The 17,204-nt window shown below is 40.1% G+C and overlaps 1 protein-coding gene across 1 annotated transcript; it reads right to left on the bottom strand.

The window, feature by feature from the left end:
* Positions 1 to 6,313: 6,313 nt before the first annotated feature.
* Positions 6,314 to 15,955, bottom strand: LOC130851863 (uncharacterized). Its single transcript, XM_057732560.1, has 3 exons — positions 15,750 to 15,955; positions 10,600 to 12,039; positions 6,314 to 6,584 (listed from the first exon to the last, which is right to left on the bottom strand). The coding sequence occupies exons 1-2, from the start codon at positions 15,953 to 15,955 to the stop codon at positions 10,893 to 10,895; spliced, it is 1,353 nt and encodes a 450-aa protein (XP_057588543.1). The 3' UTR covers positions 6,314 to 6,584; positions 10,600 to 10,892.
* Between the last annotated feature and the right edge of the window lie 1,249 nt (positions 15,956 to 17,204).

Here is a 17,204-nt window from a genome sequence, read left to right as displayed (position 1 = left end):
GGCCTATACAAATATATGACATAATTTCTAAACATGAGTTTATACTATACACAGTGTTCTGTTACTTGAATTTTTGATATAAGATATTGGGCATCTTTCCAGACCTAGTATTCTATTTATATGGTTGGACTGTAATTTACGATACAAATTTCCTATAAGCGGACAATTAGGTTATTTACTAATTTTTGCTCTTTCTACCACTGTTGCAATAAACATCCTTAAGTAAATATTTTTTTGGCATATATGCTAGTTATTTTTCTAGGACAAATTTCTAGAAGAGGAATAGCCAACTCAAAGGACACACGTATTAACTAGACTCTGCCAACTTGCATGAAGAATATTATGGACTGAATCGTGTCCCCTTAGAATTCATGTTGAAGCTCTAACCCCCAGTACCTCAGAATGTGACTGTATTTGGGCCTTGGAAAGGGGTAATTAAGTTAAATGAGGCCGTTAGGGTGGGCCCTAATCCAATCTGACTGGTATCTTTAGCAGAAGAGGAAATTTGGACAAAGAGACACCAGGGGTGGGCATGCACATAGGAAAGACCATGCAAGTATGCAGAGAGAAGGCAGTCATCTGCAACCCAAGGGGAGAGGCCTTCAGAGAAGGCAGAGATCTTGATCTTGGACTTCAAGCCTCAGAACTATAAGAAAATAAATTTCTGTTGTTTAAACTACCCAGACTGTAGTATTTTACTATGGCAGCCTGAGCAAACTAGTACAGAGGGGTTATTCTCAAGGCCCTGGTGGCCCTTCTGCTTTGAGCTGAGGTCTGTATGGTATAAGCATGCTGTTCAAACCACTTGTTCCCTACTTTCTTCATCCCATGCTCTCTGTCCTTTATTGTCCTTACCTTCTTGCTCATTGCAGTTTATTTAATAAGGGGTTTATTATGACCCTTGAGGGGTTTCAGAGATCTTCGGATGTTTGTGAACAATTTGTTTTTTGATGTACTTCATTCTGGTATGGCATTAAAATAACAGGAAGAAGTTACTAAGGTATTTTCCCATTGAATTATCCTCCATTTTCATTATGTGAACTATGAAACAAAATCTTTTCCACATAATTTCTCTCACATTTCTTTCACTGATTGGCTAGGTCGAGTTCATACATCCTTTGAGACTGCATTTTAACACATTCCCTCTCCCTGACCATCCCTTCTCCCTCAGCCTTCATTATATCTGATGTGTGTGCTTCTGGGAGAAAGTAGGGAGGAGACTTGAAATTACCCGGAGGATCCACATTCTGCTCTGCAGCCATCCTCAGTAACTTTCGCATATTTGACATTCTTTCAGTTTCCTGAAGAAGGGTGACTCACCCAGAATTACACAGCCACAGTAGCTGAAATAATTGGTCTCAAGGTCTCCTAATATTTCTTTCTTCCTTCAGCAATTCCTTTTACTTGTAAGGTGAGAGATTCCTTTGCTGGAGACTGCTGCATGTTAGAGACAAAAGGAAAGGAAGAGGGAGAGTACCTGCCAGTGACTGAAAAGAGGGTTTTTCTTGTGTGATCTCTTTGTTCTCTTCTTTTTCTTTTTCAGAGTATGTGTTGGTTGCTTATGCACCACACCGTAGGTTTGGGAGCTTGTGCTTGCTTTTCCCCAACAGGTTAGTAATATATCTTAAGACTCTAAGAGTCAGGACTGTCTCTATTTAGAACTGATCAGGAGAGAGAAAGAAGGATGAGAAGCAACAAGGATGAAACATGAGAAGTAAAGGTGGACCTCCTTCTCTCTGCCCAACCTTGCCAACAGCCATGTCAGCTAAGCCTTTCATTTGAGTGTCAGCATGATGCCAAAAGCAAACACAGAAATCTCATGGTGATGCTAAAAAAAAAAAAAAAGATAAATCTCTGCCATATGAAATCAGGGGGCGGGGGGGTAGATTGTGTAGGAAAGTGTTTTTTGTGGGGTTGTTTTTTTCTTGCATGACTTTTTTCTCAATGTGTATGTGTGTGTAATGGAAGTTGAGGATAAATTAAAGAGCAAATATGAAGATAATAATCCTACCTATTTGTAATACTCAAGCTCCACTTTTTGGCCCTTTTTTGGTGTTGCTTTTTCTACTCTATTCAGTTTCCTAAGACACATATGAACCCTAAAAATGTGCAATTATTTCCAAAACATTTTGGCATTTTCCAAAAAATTTAGGGTGTCTACTATGTGCAAGGCATAATGCTAGGTTTGCACAAAATGAAAAGATAGCTGAGCTTTAGTCCTCAGGGTCTGCAGTATCATAATGTTCCCAGTGAATCTGAGGTTCTTAATGTCTTGTTGCAGAAAGAATTCTGTGAGAGACAAAGTGATAGGTAAGAAGTAGGTTAATTGAGAAAGAAACACACTCCACACAGAGAGAGTGGGCCATCTCAGCAGGTGAGAGACCCTGAAATATGGTGTGGTTAGTTTTTATGGGCTGGGGAATCTCGTAGGCTAATGAGTTGGAGGATTATTCCAATTATTTCGGGGAAGGGGTGGAGATTTCCAGGAATTGGGCCACTGCCCACTTTTTGGCTGTTTATAATTAGCCTCAGAACTGTCATGGTGCTGGTGGGAGTGTCATTTAACATGCTAATGTATTACAGTGAGCATATGATCAGGCTCAAGGTCCAGTGGAAGTTGAATATTCTGCCATCTTGGACCTAGTTGGGTCTAACCAGTTTTTGTCATGTCCTACGGCTCTGTCATTCTTTAAAGGTTGTGCCTTGCCCCCTTCCCTCCTGCTTCAATAGCAAAAGTAATTCATGATCATGTTTACTCATAGATTTGTAAAAGCTGCTAAATTTTACAAGAGAAAATGTTTTGTCTAATAATCATTGACAGCATCTAAATGTCACTGTCATTTAGCTCAAACCAAAAACATATTTTGAAATAATAAGCAATTAAATGAACACTTTTATCAGAAATAAGGATTTCAGAACAGTTTGCTCACTTGTGTGTTGTAAATTGTAAAAGGAAGAGTTACACCCACACCATATGCGAACTATTGGGCTATAAAGTAATATAATATCATCTGCAATACATATTCTTCATCTAAATGCAAATTCTAACATTTCTAGTTTCAGTAGTTGATATTGTGGCCTTATACATAACATGAAAAAACTAATATTTGAGGAAGTTCTTGAATTCATAGGTGGCTGATGTAGTTATAAGGTTTCTTCCAATTCTTACGATGTTAGATTCTATTAAGACACAGATGTAGCCTTTTGAAATAAGAATTCCAGGGGGATATACCTATAGTTCAACATTAGTGTTTAATGCTGTGCTGCTACCATTTTGGATAGTAAAGATGGCCATTATTTTTGTTTCATAAAATGTGTTTATCTGTTTATAGTGGTTGACTGGCAAGATGTTATCTTTTACTGCCAAATTTCCAGAAGCAAATCAGGGAAAAAAAGAGTATCAACTAAAAACTATAAATAAATCTCAGTTACAATTCCTTCCATGAAATGGATCACATCATGGGTAATAATCACAAACATTGTCATTTGGTCTTTTTTATCAGACACATAACTTTCTAAAACAGGATCCAATCAACACCAAATGATTAAAAGTATAGTACAAGAAAGAGTCTTTAAGTTGTTGGGAGCCTCATAAAGGGAGTAATGTTACATTATCTTAACTATCACTAAGAATTTGTCCTCCGCCAGTAAGTCTCCATGGTAATCCAATGCAATTGCTTCACATAAAGCAAGCACATTAGTCTAGCACAGACATTTGCTTCCTCTCTGAATTTCCTGTTTTCCTGGATATGAGATCTCTTAGGTGCACTTTCAGGAACTAGTCACTCACTCAGAGGTCTGCTAGGAAAAGTGATTTTGAGAGGGTAAGGTTCCTACTGCTTAAAGTGACAGCCTTGATCTAATGTAACACGTTCCATCTACACACACTTAACTTAAGTACAATTCATTTCACCTTCACAAACCTCTTATATAGCAGGAAGTATTCAGTCATTGCCAGAGTCAATATATTAAGTCTAGTTGTTGAAGGCAGCTGGTTTCCCATAAAGCCATGTGTCCTTATTTCCTATTTCAGTCAGTTTATGATTCAGTGGTAGGAAATGCCAAAGGGAGTTGGCAACAATGGCATTTTCCACTTGTAATAGATTTTTTAAAATGTACTTCGGATTTTTCTCCAATATTGTGCTCAGTGGTATTTCTACAGTGTAATCAGATTGGTTAGCTCACAACAAGGTGATGACTGGCAAGAAAACCTCAAGGTAAATGACTTGCTCTATTCCCTCAATCCCAGGGGCAACTGTGCTGCCAATCTTATTACCAGGGACATGGAGTCCTCAGAGGAAAGTGGGACTCTCATCTGCATTAGAAGTAAGTTTCCAGGAGAGCCCTGGAATTTGAAAATTCCTTGAGACTCCAGTGATAAGTTGAGATAAATCAGGCCTTCCAGGGCAGTCTGGATTCAGACATCCTATTTCTGTGCTGCTTTCTCCCCCACTCCCTCCTTGGCCGGTGGGAAAAAGAAAAACTCCTCCTTCTAAGGTAAAGAATTTAAGAATGGGAGCTATTTACTGTTTGTTTAAATCTCTGGTCTTCAAATTGCAAGATTCTCTCATTTTATTTTATTTTATTTTTTTGTTTTGTTATTACTGCTATGTCTTTTGGCCTCTCTTCCTCTGTAGGGTGAAGGTTGATCTTTACAAAGGAAGAGGAAGTATGAGGCTTTATTTTTTCTAATTTCTGTTCACTTGTTGTATAACCTTGCAAGTGTCATTTGACTTCCTGTACCGTATAGATTCTTTATCTATAAAAGGGCATGTCAATATCTATTCCCTTTCATTTGCAAAACATTAACACCGTCAATTATTTTAAATTCTTTGATCTCAACAGAACTTTCCTCTAATAACTATGCTATTTAATAATGAATTTAATACTAGAATGCACTTTTAGTGTTCATCTATTTAAAATTTATGTACAAAAATATTTAAACTGTATTTACCTTGATTCCCTGTGTTTGTATTTCATTACACTTAAAAGACATTTTGTGGGTGGTAGAATATTTCTTTTGAGGAATATCTTGAATTATGAGGTTTCATATTCAAAATCTGACTTGAACAAAATATACTCCCATATTCATTAATAATATGAAACTAAATTAGCTTCAGCTTTTGTGAATAAGTTATGTCTTTACTTTTCACAAGAAAACAAGCTTTAGTTAGTTAATGACTTTATTTTACATATCATTTCTTAATGCTCTTCTACAGTTCTTCAAAGGAGGAAAGAAAAGTACTCAAGGGCTTTTAGCTATTTGGACATTACTGTTAACAAAGAAATATTGCAGATTGCCTAGTCCACTTGCTAAAATACACATCTGAAATTTCAAGCGCCACTCCTACCACCCAGCCTGACTATGTCTGCTAAGTTTTGGCAATGTAGTAAACAGGACAAACTTGTTCTATAAGAAGTGCCATGTCACTTATACCATCACTTTCTGAATTGGCCCTTAAGGAAAACCTTCGGATAGACCTAATATCATTCATATGTCTTTCTTCTTGCATTAAATGTAAAAGTACCTGAAAATTGTAAACAAACAAACAAAAATCCATCTTACCCTTTCACCAGAACAAATGTCTAGCAAATGAGATTAGGATTCAGGACAACTGAGGAACAAATCTCTCCATCTGAGGTCTTGTGAATTAGAAAAGCATGAGGTATTTGAAACTCGTCTCAGACTCCTACAAATTATGAGACCTTGATTATATCACTTTGCTTCTCTGAACACTGGTTTCCTCATTTAAAAAATAAGGGTAATGTCTATTTCACAACATTGTTATACTGATTAAATTTGATTGATGTGAAATGGCTGGCTATAAAAATTCTTATTGTCAAAAAAAAAAATTCTTATTGTCAACTATCAGATTATGATAGGTAGTCCCAGTTCTATTACCAAAGCCAGAATGTTGGGCCACATTTATCATAGACAGTTACCAAAACAATTGCATTCGTATAACACTCCATAGTTTACAAAGCACATTCACCTAAAAAATCCTTTCACTTATGCATATTCAGATAATAAACTTGGGTGTTTTTTTTTTGCCAATTCAGATATTAATTCTGGGCATTCAGGGAGACGCTTTAAGAAACATTAAGCAGCTGTGTGCCAGAGTTTTGGCAAACTGACATTCATTAATTATTTAGCACATCTACATTGAACACATAATATGTGCTAGTGCAGCAATTCTCAAACTTTTGGGTTCAGGATCCCTTTGCATTCTTACAAATGACTGAGGATCCCAAAGACTTTTTGTTTATGTGGCATGTATTTATTGATATTATAGTATTTGAAATGAAAACTGAGAAAGCTTAAAAATATGATTTATTCATTAAAAAACAATAAATCCACTAAAAGTTAACATAAATAACACACATTTATGAAAAATTACCATATCTTGCAAAGCAACAACAAAATAGTTTGAAGAGTGCCATGCCATTTTTTTACATTTTTGCAAATCCCTTTAATGTCTGGCTTAATATTAGACAATGAATTATTTGTGTGTTTGCATTCATTCTGTTGCGATTATCACACTTCATGTAGTCTCTGGAAAACCCCACTATACACTCACAAGAGACTGAAAATGAAAAAGGTAAAAAAAAAGTCAGTATTATAATTAAAATAATTTTGACCTCATGAATTCCCTCACATCTCAGAGACTTCCCTCAAGGGTTCCCCATTCCACACATTAACCACTGAGCTAGTGTCTAGGACCTAGTTATGACTTAAGAAATATCTGCTGAATGAAATAATGAATACCATACCTTGTGCTAGGTGTTGGGAACATACAAGTGAACAAGACAAGAGTCCCTGGCCTTAAGGAGCTTAGATTCCAATGGAAGTGACAAATATTTACAAAACTGTTCTATCAGTACCACCATTGGGGAGTAAGAGGGTATACTGCCCAATCTTGGGACATCAAGGAAGGCTTTTAGAGAAAATGATGAGACAAAGGAGAAAGCCAGGTAAGGAATGCAAGTATAAAAAGGAGAGTGAAGTGTCCCAGACAGGGAGAAGAAGACCTGCTAGAGTTTAGAGAGCAAGGCATGGTAGATTGACCATTAATAAGAAAATGTATCATGTAAGTTTCCTGAGGGATAATTTGAAGACTTTAAACAGGGACTGACAGTTAAAGTTTAGAAAGCTCACTCTAAGTACAATGTGAAGAATGAAGTAGAACAGGGTAATAGGCAGAAAGTCTATTTCAGAGTTGAGGCAGGAGATAATATTGGCCTAGCTGGGATCGTAGTAGTGGAGATGGAGAGAAATGGAGAAATTAGAGATATATGAGAAAGAAAAACTGCCAGGACTTTCCGATAGCTGTAGGAGGTGAAAGAGAAGAAGGGGTCGAGTTTTAATACCCACATTTCTGGCTTAGGTAATTGGGTTGATGATGATACCACTTAGAGACTGGGAACATAAAACCACATATAATGAAAATGAGTTTAATTTGGGATATACTGTTTTGAGAACATCAGGACATATATTTTGAGGGCAGTCAGGTGTGCAGATTTGTAGTAAGGAGAGAGAACTGGACTAGAAATCTATACTTAGGAGTTATCAGCCTATATATGGTCACTGAGCCATGGAAGTGAATTAGATCACCAAAGGAGATGGGAATAAACTGACTAGGATACAGCTCTGAGGTACATGGACATTTAAATGACAGGCAGAAAACAAAGGTCCTAGAAGGTAAAATAAAGAAGCCAGAGATCTAGGGGGAAAGCTAAGAAAGTGTGGTTTCACAAATCAAGGAAGGCCATGGTCACTAGTGAAGTTCCTGGGAAGGCAGGAGCAGACAGAAGCCAAAGAGTAAGCCAAAGAGATGGAATACAGAGAACATGTAGAAATATGTGCCTCACACAGGGGAACACCTGATCCACTGTGATGTCTGAAAGGTGAGTGTAGATGCAGGTAGGCTTATGAATGTGGAGGCAGGAAGTTGCTGGAGTTCCTCTCTGAGGGGTTCTATTTTTTGCTGAGAATAAATGAGGGAGATAGTTTGAAAACAATGGAGAAAACCTGAAGTGGCTGTTGTAGAAAAGAGAGCTAACTAGGGAAACAAGCATTGCTTGGCAAAGTTAAAGGCCCCCTTAAGATTGGACATTGTAAATACATAGTGAAAACAACCCATATAGTCTATCCAGAATTTCAGATCAGTTTTTTGTTTTTCAAAAAAATATTTCTGGGACTTCCCTGGTGGCGCAGTGGTTGAGAATCCATCTGCCAATGTAGGAGACATAGGTTCAATCCTTGGTCCGGGAAGATCCCATATGCCACGATGCAACTAAGCCCATGAGCCACAACTACTGAGCCCACGTGCCACAACTTCTGAAGCCTGCGTGCCTAGAGCCCAAGCTCTGCAACAAGAGAAGCCACCGCAATGAGAAGCCCACGCACCGCAACAAAGAGTAGCCCACGCGCCGCAACAGAGTAGCCCACGCACCGCAACAAAGAGTAGCCCCTGCTCACAGCAACTAGAGAAAGCCCACATGCAGCTACTAAGACCCAACGCAGACAGAAAAAGAGAAAAAAAAGCTATTTCTGAATCAGGAGGTTAAGGTCTAGACTACATTTCATTTACAAATATAATACTGTAGACAGTGCAATAGAGATCATGAACCTAATACAATAATTCTCCATCCCCCAAATATAATTTATAATACACAGGTACATGCACGTGCGTGCGCACACACACACACACACACACACACACGCACACACTATATAGGGTTGGCCAAAATGTTCATTTGGGTTTTCCCGGAAAAACCAGAACGAACTTTTTGGCCAACCCCATATCATTGACTATTAGAACTCCTCAGCGAGGAAGTTCCATAAGATGTCATCATCTCACGCCTGTAACCCTCCATTTAATTTTCAATGAAATGTGGTGAAGCTTTTATTGTGTAGGGTGGAGTTTGTAGGAGAGTATGAACAAACCTCAGGCAAAATTATTAATATTATTTATATTAAGAATTTATCCATTTTCAGAGAGCAAAATAACAAAATTCACCTTTTTCACATCCATTAAGAGATCCCCTCAAAGAAACATATCAATAGAGATGAGAGGTAGAGATTTTCTTTATAAACTATGAAATTTTACTAAACAGAATAATATTCAGCATAATTTTATATTTTAAAATAATCTTTATGTAGGTAACATTTATTAAACATATACTATGGACTGGGCACATCTCTCACAAAAATTCCATTAGATAAGTATTTATTCCCATTTATAGATGATGAAACTGGATCACAGAAACGGTTAAGCAACTTCTCCTTAGGCATTTGGCTAGTGAATGGTAGAGCTGGGATGTGAACCCAGGCAGTGTGACTCCAGAGGCCCCACATTTAAATTCTCTGCTGCACTGCCTTCTTCAAAGAAGAAATTTAACAAAATTTTCCAAGTAAAGCACTCATTGTGAAGTTTCAGAGATTTAACAGTATTGGTTGAACAGACAAGTTGTAACACACTTCATGAGCAATTTATTACAAATGGAGATTTCAGAAACAGTATCAAGACACAAAATTAGCTGTTTCCTTAGATAAAATTTCCATTAAAAAATTACTTGGAAACATTTCATGTATAAGAAGAGTACAGAAAATAATCACAATTTAAAATCCATGTATCCTCCACCTACCTTTAAGGTTTTGCCACATTTTCTGCAAATTATTTTTGGGAGAAAATAAAACATTCTATGAAGGGAACCGTTACATTCCCTTCTCCTCTCTGGCACTAACCGCTATTCTGAATTTGGTATCTATCATTTCCTTTTATGATTTTCACAGTTTGATCTCAGTTTATTTTTAAACTTTTATTTATGGTATACCATATACATCTTTCTGTAAGTTGCTTTTTTCAATATTATGTTAATGAACTCTAATAGCATTAACTTTAGCTCATTAATTTCTATTTTTTAGCATTCTGTGTATGTCAGTTTGTCCAATAATGTAACTTGTTCATCCATTCTCCTGTAAGTGGACATTTAAATTGTTTCACTAATATAAGCAATGCTGCTATGAACATTCTGTGCGGGCCCGTGATAATTACATATGTATACAATTCCATAACATGCAGTTTAACAGGAAAGATAATACGTGTGCATGAACTATACAACGAAGACAGCAATTACTTTTTATGAAAAGTACAAAAGATCGCGGGTTGTTCAGGGCAAAACGAGGCTACTTACACTAGAAAATATTTGGGGAAGGCTCCAACGACCGAGCGACATTCACTGCTAATTAATACTACGAGACCACACATTTTAACCCTTAATTACTCTTTAACTGATACCCAGTAGTTTCAGGGGTGTCCACTGATTTTTTTCAACTAGAGTGTGAGAGCCAGAAGGACCGAACCAGCTCCAACAGGCTGAGCCAATACGAGTATGACCATGGAGAGTCCGCAGTGGAAGCTGCAGCAGCCGACCTCCTGGCTACGCCAGGCCACCAGAAAGTGACAGCGCGAGGGCAATGTAGGGGCAACCAGGGCCTAATGTCACTTTTCACTCCGAAAGTTACGGAAGCGGAGGAAACAGGGACGGATGGGGGCACAGACAACTGCCTCGAAATGTCTCTCCACTTGCACTCACAATGCCGCCAGGTCAGTAGTTAGGAGCCGAGGCGTGGACGCGGCCTCTGCCCAGAGCGTAGCCTCCCAGTCTGGCCTCTTCCAGCGGCGCCCCTTTTTGCCTTACGCCAATTCCGTAAGGAGGCGCTGAAGCCAACCCCGAGGCTCCCCCGGCTCCAAATCCTGACGTGAAATTGCACTGGGCTGCACCCACGGCGGCCATCTTTGATTCGGGCAAAACCACACCCTCGCACCCCACCGGCCACTCCCTCTCAGCGTCCCCAGGCTTCTCACTCACAAACGAAGGCGTTAACCTTAGGGGCAGTGTTGAAGAAACACGCCTGACTGTCCATGACTCCGGAGGTGCCAAATCCCGCCAATTTTAACATGGCGGCTAAACCCCACCAGCAAAGCACCGCTGAAGCCAATGAAGTCATGCTCGAAAAACGAGCAAGTCGGCGGGGCAGCGAAGAAGTAATCTCGCGAGATCGAAGCCAGTCTCCTCTCGGCCCGGAAGCCTGGTCTGAGGGGGCGGAGGGGCGGAGGAGGGAGCAGGAGTCGGTCGAGAGCCAGTGGAGGAGTCCGCCTGCTGTCGCCTGCGTAACCGGAGCAGCGACGCCGGGCGGCTACGCCGCGGAATCGGCGTAGGCGGCTTTGGAGAATCCGCGGGCTGCGCTGCGCCCGGGCTGGTCGCGGAGGGGGGAGGGGATGTCGGTCAGTGCGAGATCCGCTGCTGCTGAGGAGAGGAGCGTCAACAGCAGCACCATGGGTGAGTCTCAGCTTTGGGCCGTCGCGACTCGGGTCGGCGGCTCGGGACGCTGGGGGGCTCCGCGGCCCCCTGACGGGGCGAGGGGAACGCCCTGAGGCGAGGCGGGGGGCTGTGGCGAAAGGAGGTGGAGCGGGGGCGACGGCGGGCCCCGGGCGCGGCGGCGGCGGCAGGCCCGGGGGGAGGGGAGGCGGCGGCAGTGACAGTTTGAATTGAATGTGAGGAGAGCCGCGGCGGCGGCATTTCCTGTGCCGCGGCGGGCGGGCCTGGGGAGCCGAGAGTCGTGAGCTGCGGCCTCTGCCGCCGCGGCCCGAGCAGCCCGAGGGGGTCGCCTTCGCCGGGCCCGCCGGCTCCCCGGCCCTGCTTCCTCTCGTCCGCGGCCGCAGCGCGCGCGGCGGAGCTCCCCTCGTGGGGTAGTGGGCCTGGCGAGGAGGGTGGGGATGTATGTGCGCGCTCGGCTGAGGGTGCTGTGTGGGCCTGCCCCAGGAGGGCGGCGGCGGGGAGTGAGGAAGAAGGGGACGCACCGGGCCGAAGCTGCGGTAGAGGCGGCGGCGGCGGCGGCTGCAGCGGCTCCAGCGTTTGCGTCTGCTCCTCGCTCCTCCCCGTCTCTGGGGCTTCCTTTCCCCCGGCGCGGCCCCGAAGGCGGGTGGATGTCGGGCAGGGCTCGAGTAAGGAGAATAAGGAGCCTGGTGTGGGCTTAATTTTTAGGAAAAAGGGAAAAGAGAACGTTTAGGAAAGGCGCCCTCCCGAGGAACGGAAGGGGTGGGAAGGGTCCCTGAAAAAGGGAGGGAGTTGGAGATGCGGACTGGTGATGTTTAAGGAAATTAATTTTTGAAAATATTTCAGTATTCTTATTTATTCTCTTAAGAAGGGCTTTCATTTCCTTTCCTCCCGCACTTATTGGAAAAAGAACAAGGCTGTTTCATTCACATTTTCCACTCCCGAATTCCATTTCATACTGTGTGTATAGTAGGAAATAAGCAACTGAGATTTTTCTAGCATGTTTCCATTTGCTCAGTTACATTTTGAGAGTACACTTTCAAATATGGGTTTTTGTAGTGTAGGGAAGGAATTTGTGAAATCCAGGTGTTTGCTTAGATACTGAAATAATTTATTCTTTCGACTTTATTGTTATAGTTCAACTTTACGATTTTTTCGCGTTATTTTGATGAAATGGAAGGATATCTTTCTGAGTGTCCTTGATAATCTAAATGAACAGATAATCTAGATTCAAAAGCATTTTACTCGTTTTACGTATTTATGTACATGCAGGTGATGAGTGTGGTCAGCCTCCCATCCCCCAAGTTTATAAACAAGGAGGAAACTTTTTAGGCATGAAGTGTACAGGTATGAATGAGCTTTATGAAATCCTGATAGACTGAAGGGTAGTGCAGGATATAAACAATTACGAAGCTAGTTAATGCTGCTTGGATCCTTTATTCCTCAAAGTAGCAGGGGAAGGAGCAAAACGGGGGGCGGGGGAGGGGGGGAGGCAGGAAACAATCTTTCATCCCACCCAGCTGTTGGGTGGGTGGGTGGGGCCAGGGGAGATTAGGTTGAGTGGAGCTATGAAATAAATGTGGAAGCTACGTAGATGGTTTGTATGGTGGCATTGTGTCTTTCTGTGTTGGGACAACATGATGGAGCTAGGTCTTCTCAGTACAGTTATTAAAAATATCACATGCGCTTTTAGGTTCACAGAACTGAAGTTCATAGCTGAGAAATTTATTTTGTGTTTATGTCAAGTAGATTTTAATTTACAGAAAGAATAGTGTAATTGTGTAAATTAAGAAATGTTTGGTTTCTGGTTTTGATTTGGAGATAAGGTATTCGATACATAACTACATGAAAGGTAGATTAAGTATGGAATACACATCAGTTACCAATAGATTATCTTTCAAAAGTCTGTTATAAAATTGATTCTTTGAATTTGTGTATTTTCCCATAGAAATAATCTTAAATAAGTTCATGACAGGACTTCTGAGCTGGTCTGAGACAAGGTAGGACCTCTGACAGACCTTAGAGCAATTGCAGAGATTAAAAACGACAACACACACACACACACACACACACACACACACACACACACACACACACACACACACACGAGGAAGTGTTAGATTTCCAAGTTCTCAATAATGGGGAGTGGTCAGATGAATAGACCAGTTGGAGTAAAGATAGTGGTAGAGCAAGTTGGTTTCAGACTTATTATAAATTGATGGTATACATATTCGCTGTAGATTGTAATCTGAGATTTGCCAATAGAGTATTGTTATTTAATTAAATTACCAGCTGAGAACATTTTTCACATTTTGAGCTCATAAACTATTTTCAATTATTGGTTAGAGGTTGAAAATTTTTATTTTAACTTTAACATTTATGCATTTTACTAAATTTTGAGACAAAACTAACTTTTGTATTTTTCTTCTGTACAAAGTTTGGACTGTAAATGACATAAGATTTATTGTACAATGAAACTGATGTAGGAAAAAATGTGTTTTTGAGGAGTAAAATTTTAAGGTAGCATGATTATGGGTTAGGCTTGCCAGATGAGAACATACTGTTAAATGTAGGCTCTTGGTCTCTACAGCAGTGTCTTGCAGTCTGCAGGTTGAGATATATTAATGGGTCTTGAAATCAATTTTGTGGATTTCAACCAATATTTTTTTAAAAGTAGGAAAAAAAAATAGTACATTGCGCTTGGTAAAATTTGGGGGGTGTTAAATTTTGTTTTATAAGTATTGTGTATTGAGTTGGGATTTAACATTTTTTTTAAATTAAGAATTGTGATCAAAAAAGTTTGTAAAAACGCTTCGGGATGTGCAGTATGGATGGGTCAGGTCGAAGGTCTTTAAATTTTATGGTAGAGGTTGGAGGTCTTAGTGTGAGGAGGGAAGACTACATGCTATTAAGTCTGTGTGGCTTTTTAAATTTTGGATTAATTTTGTTCTTTATGTAGTTAGTGTGGAAGAGCTCTGGGGCCTAGTTCAGGTTGAGAGGAGGTCATTTCCCAAAGTCATATACAAAGCAGGGTGGGTCCCAAAAGAAGGTAGTATTATGCTATTAAATGTCTCTGCTCTTGACCTTGAGGAGAAAAAATTTTTTTGTTTTGTCATTTTGCATCATTGAAGATCAAGGGAGCCAAAATTTGAGCATGAGCCTGGGAAAAAGGGGCCAAGGAGGCAGCTTGGTTTGCATTCAGTGTTGAAGGCCTTAGGCGAGACACACAAAAGGTCCTTCTGATTCATACCTTGCACAGTCTAGGTCTGCAGAGGTAGGGATTACACATAGGGGTTTGAGTTCAAAATATTAATAATAACAGAAATATAGTAGAGTGATTAAGAAAAGTGTTGTCAGACAGACATGAAGTCAAATCCTGGCTTTGCCACTTACTAGATGTATCAGGCAGGATGGGTTAAGTTAATGCTTCTTAAACTGATGAAGGACCTTTTTTCTTTCTTTCTTTTTTTTTTTTTTAAATTTCCAATTCACTGTTAACTGACACAGTTGTAAAATACAAATTGCAGCAAATTTTTTAGTAATGAACATGGACTAGAAAAGGCAGAATTGCAAGCTCCAGTTTTTAAAGATCCAATAGACATGAAGCTATTTTGGTATAAAAATTTCCTGTGTTCTCTATTTTTGTATTTCTCTGATGTAAACCAGTAAACAATCAGACTGGCTCCCTGGTCCACGACCACACCTTGAATAGCACTGGGTTAGACCATGCTGCAGTAACAAATAGCCCTAAAAATCTTAGTGGGAATAGCTTAAAGATGAGGTCTTGATTGTCATGCTAATGTTTATGTACTTTATTTTAAGCAAATGTTTTTTAATTTAATTGATTGATTGCATTGGGTCTTTGTTGCTGCATGCAGGCTTTCTCTAGTTGCAGTGAGCAGGGGCTACTCTTCATTGAGGTGGCTTCTCGTTGCGGCGCACGGGCTTCAGTAGTTGCGGCACACAGGGTCAGTAGTTGTAGCTCACAGACTCTAGAGTGCAGGCTCAGTAGTTGTGGCACACGGACTTAGTTGCTCTGTGGCATGTGGCATCTTCCTGGAGCAGGGATTGAACCCATGTCCCCTGCATTAGCAGGCAGACTCTTAACCACTGTGCCACCTAGGAAGTCCCTAAGCAAATGTTTTTTAACTTCAAAGGTACCTTGAAGACTGAGGAGAGTACATAAGTATCCCCAAGCCTGATCCTGCTTACATTATTTTGAAGTGTATCTTAGGTATTTAAGTGACATTTATTTTAGGTATTCATGTGACATTTGTATTTTTATCTATATTTGTTTGATTTATATACAATATAAAGATGATACCTCCTCTTTCTTCCCCACCAATCTGGAAGTAAAAATTGACTTTCCTGAAGATGTAATATGTTAATTCTATTGTTTTGTTTACCTCTGGGGCCACAGCCGAGTACCTTTGGTAGCTTCATTTGAGGTGAGACTCAGGTAAGAGTTTCTCAAACTGGGCACTAGTGCATTCTTTGGGGGTCTGTCTTGTGCATTGTACAGCGTTTGGCAGCATCTCTGGCCTCCACCCCCTGGATGCCAGTAGCACTCCCCCTCCCTAGTGATGACATTGAAAAAAATGTCTGCAGACATTGCCACATGTCACCTGTGGGGTGGGGAAGGCAGATTGAGAACCACCACACTAGGTGATGGAGAACCATTGAAGGATTGTAGCAGATGGAGAAGAAGAAAAGTCTTTCTTAACCATCTAGTCTATAATTCTTCCTCCTAGAACTCCTGCCACTTAATACTTAGTATTTTTCAAACTTGGGAATGAGAATCACCTACGTAGCTTGTTTGTGTTTGTATAAGTTTATCATTTAATTCATGAATTCTTGCAAAACATGATCAGTAATTACTGGGCATACATTATAGTAGGTCAGTATTTTCCAAAATGTAACTGATGAACCTCATGCATGGGGTCAACCAAGACCTCTAACTTTAATCAGTTATAGCTTTCATTCAGTAAAATGCATGGATTTTTTTTTCAATCATGTTTTCTTTAATCTTCAGATAACTGTAATTATGTCCTGGCAGAATGATGACAACTAATTACATAAGGTCAGCAAACATGGTAAAATGCACATGTTTTAAGTGTTTAGTTCCGTGAATTTTGACAAATACATACGACTTCTAGCTTTTATTTCAAACAAGACACAGAACATTTACATCATTCCAGAGTTCCTTGTGCCCTTGCACAGTTATCCCCCTAATGCTCCAGGTAACTACTTATATGATTTATAATATCTTTGGATTAGTTGCTTGTTTGTTTTTTAACAGCTTCATTGAGATATAATCCCTCTACAGTTGATTCAGTTAAATTGGTTTTTCTGGGTAGCTTTTTAAAGTTTCCCCCCCTAACTTCTTCATTGTGAAAGATTTGAAATCTGAAGAATGATTTTTGCACAAACAAAAACCATATAAACCTCCTTCCTGCCTTCACCCATGGTAGCATCAAATACACATTCTTCCTCACCTTTTAATTTTTTCTACTTACTGTATGTTAGGTTATTTCATATCAGTACGTGAAGATCATTCTTATTTTATATAGCTGCATAATTCCATAATATGGACAGGCTATAATTTATTTAACATGTCCCCTTTTGATAGACATTTGTTTCTAATACTTTGCTGTTGTAAACACTGACGTGATGAGTAACCTGGGACATTGATCATTTCACATGTGTTAGTATCTCAGAGCTTTTGAGCTCTTTGACATAAGACATTATCAGTTAAAGTGGTAGTATTGATAAGTCATTACCAGCTTAGGACTTGAACACTCAAGTTCATTCATTTAACAAATACATGTCTTGTGCCTGCTGTATGCTGGACACTGTGGAAA

This window comes from Hippopotamus amphibius, chromosome 4 (genome assembly GCF_030028045.1).
Source record: "Hippopotamus amphibius kiboko isolate mHipAmp2 chromosome 4, mHipAmp2.hap2, whole genome shotgun sequence".
In the NCBI taxonomy this organism is placed as follows: Eukaryota; Metazoa; Chordata; class Mammalia; order Artiodactyla; family Hippopotamidae; genus Hippopotamus; species Hippopotamus amphibius.
The sequence above is the reverse complement of the archived record's forward strand: the minus strand, read 5'-3'. Positions and strand labels throughout refer to the sequence as shown.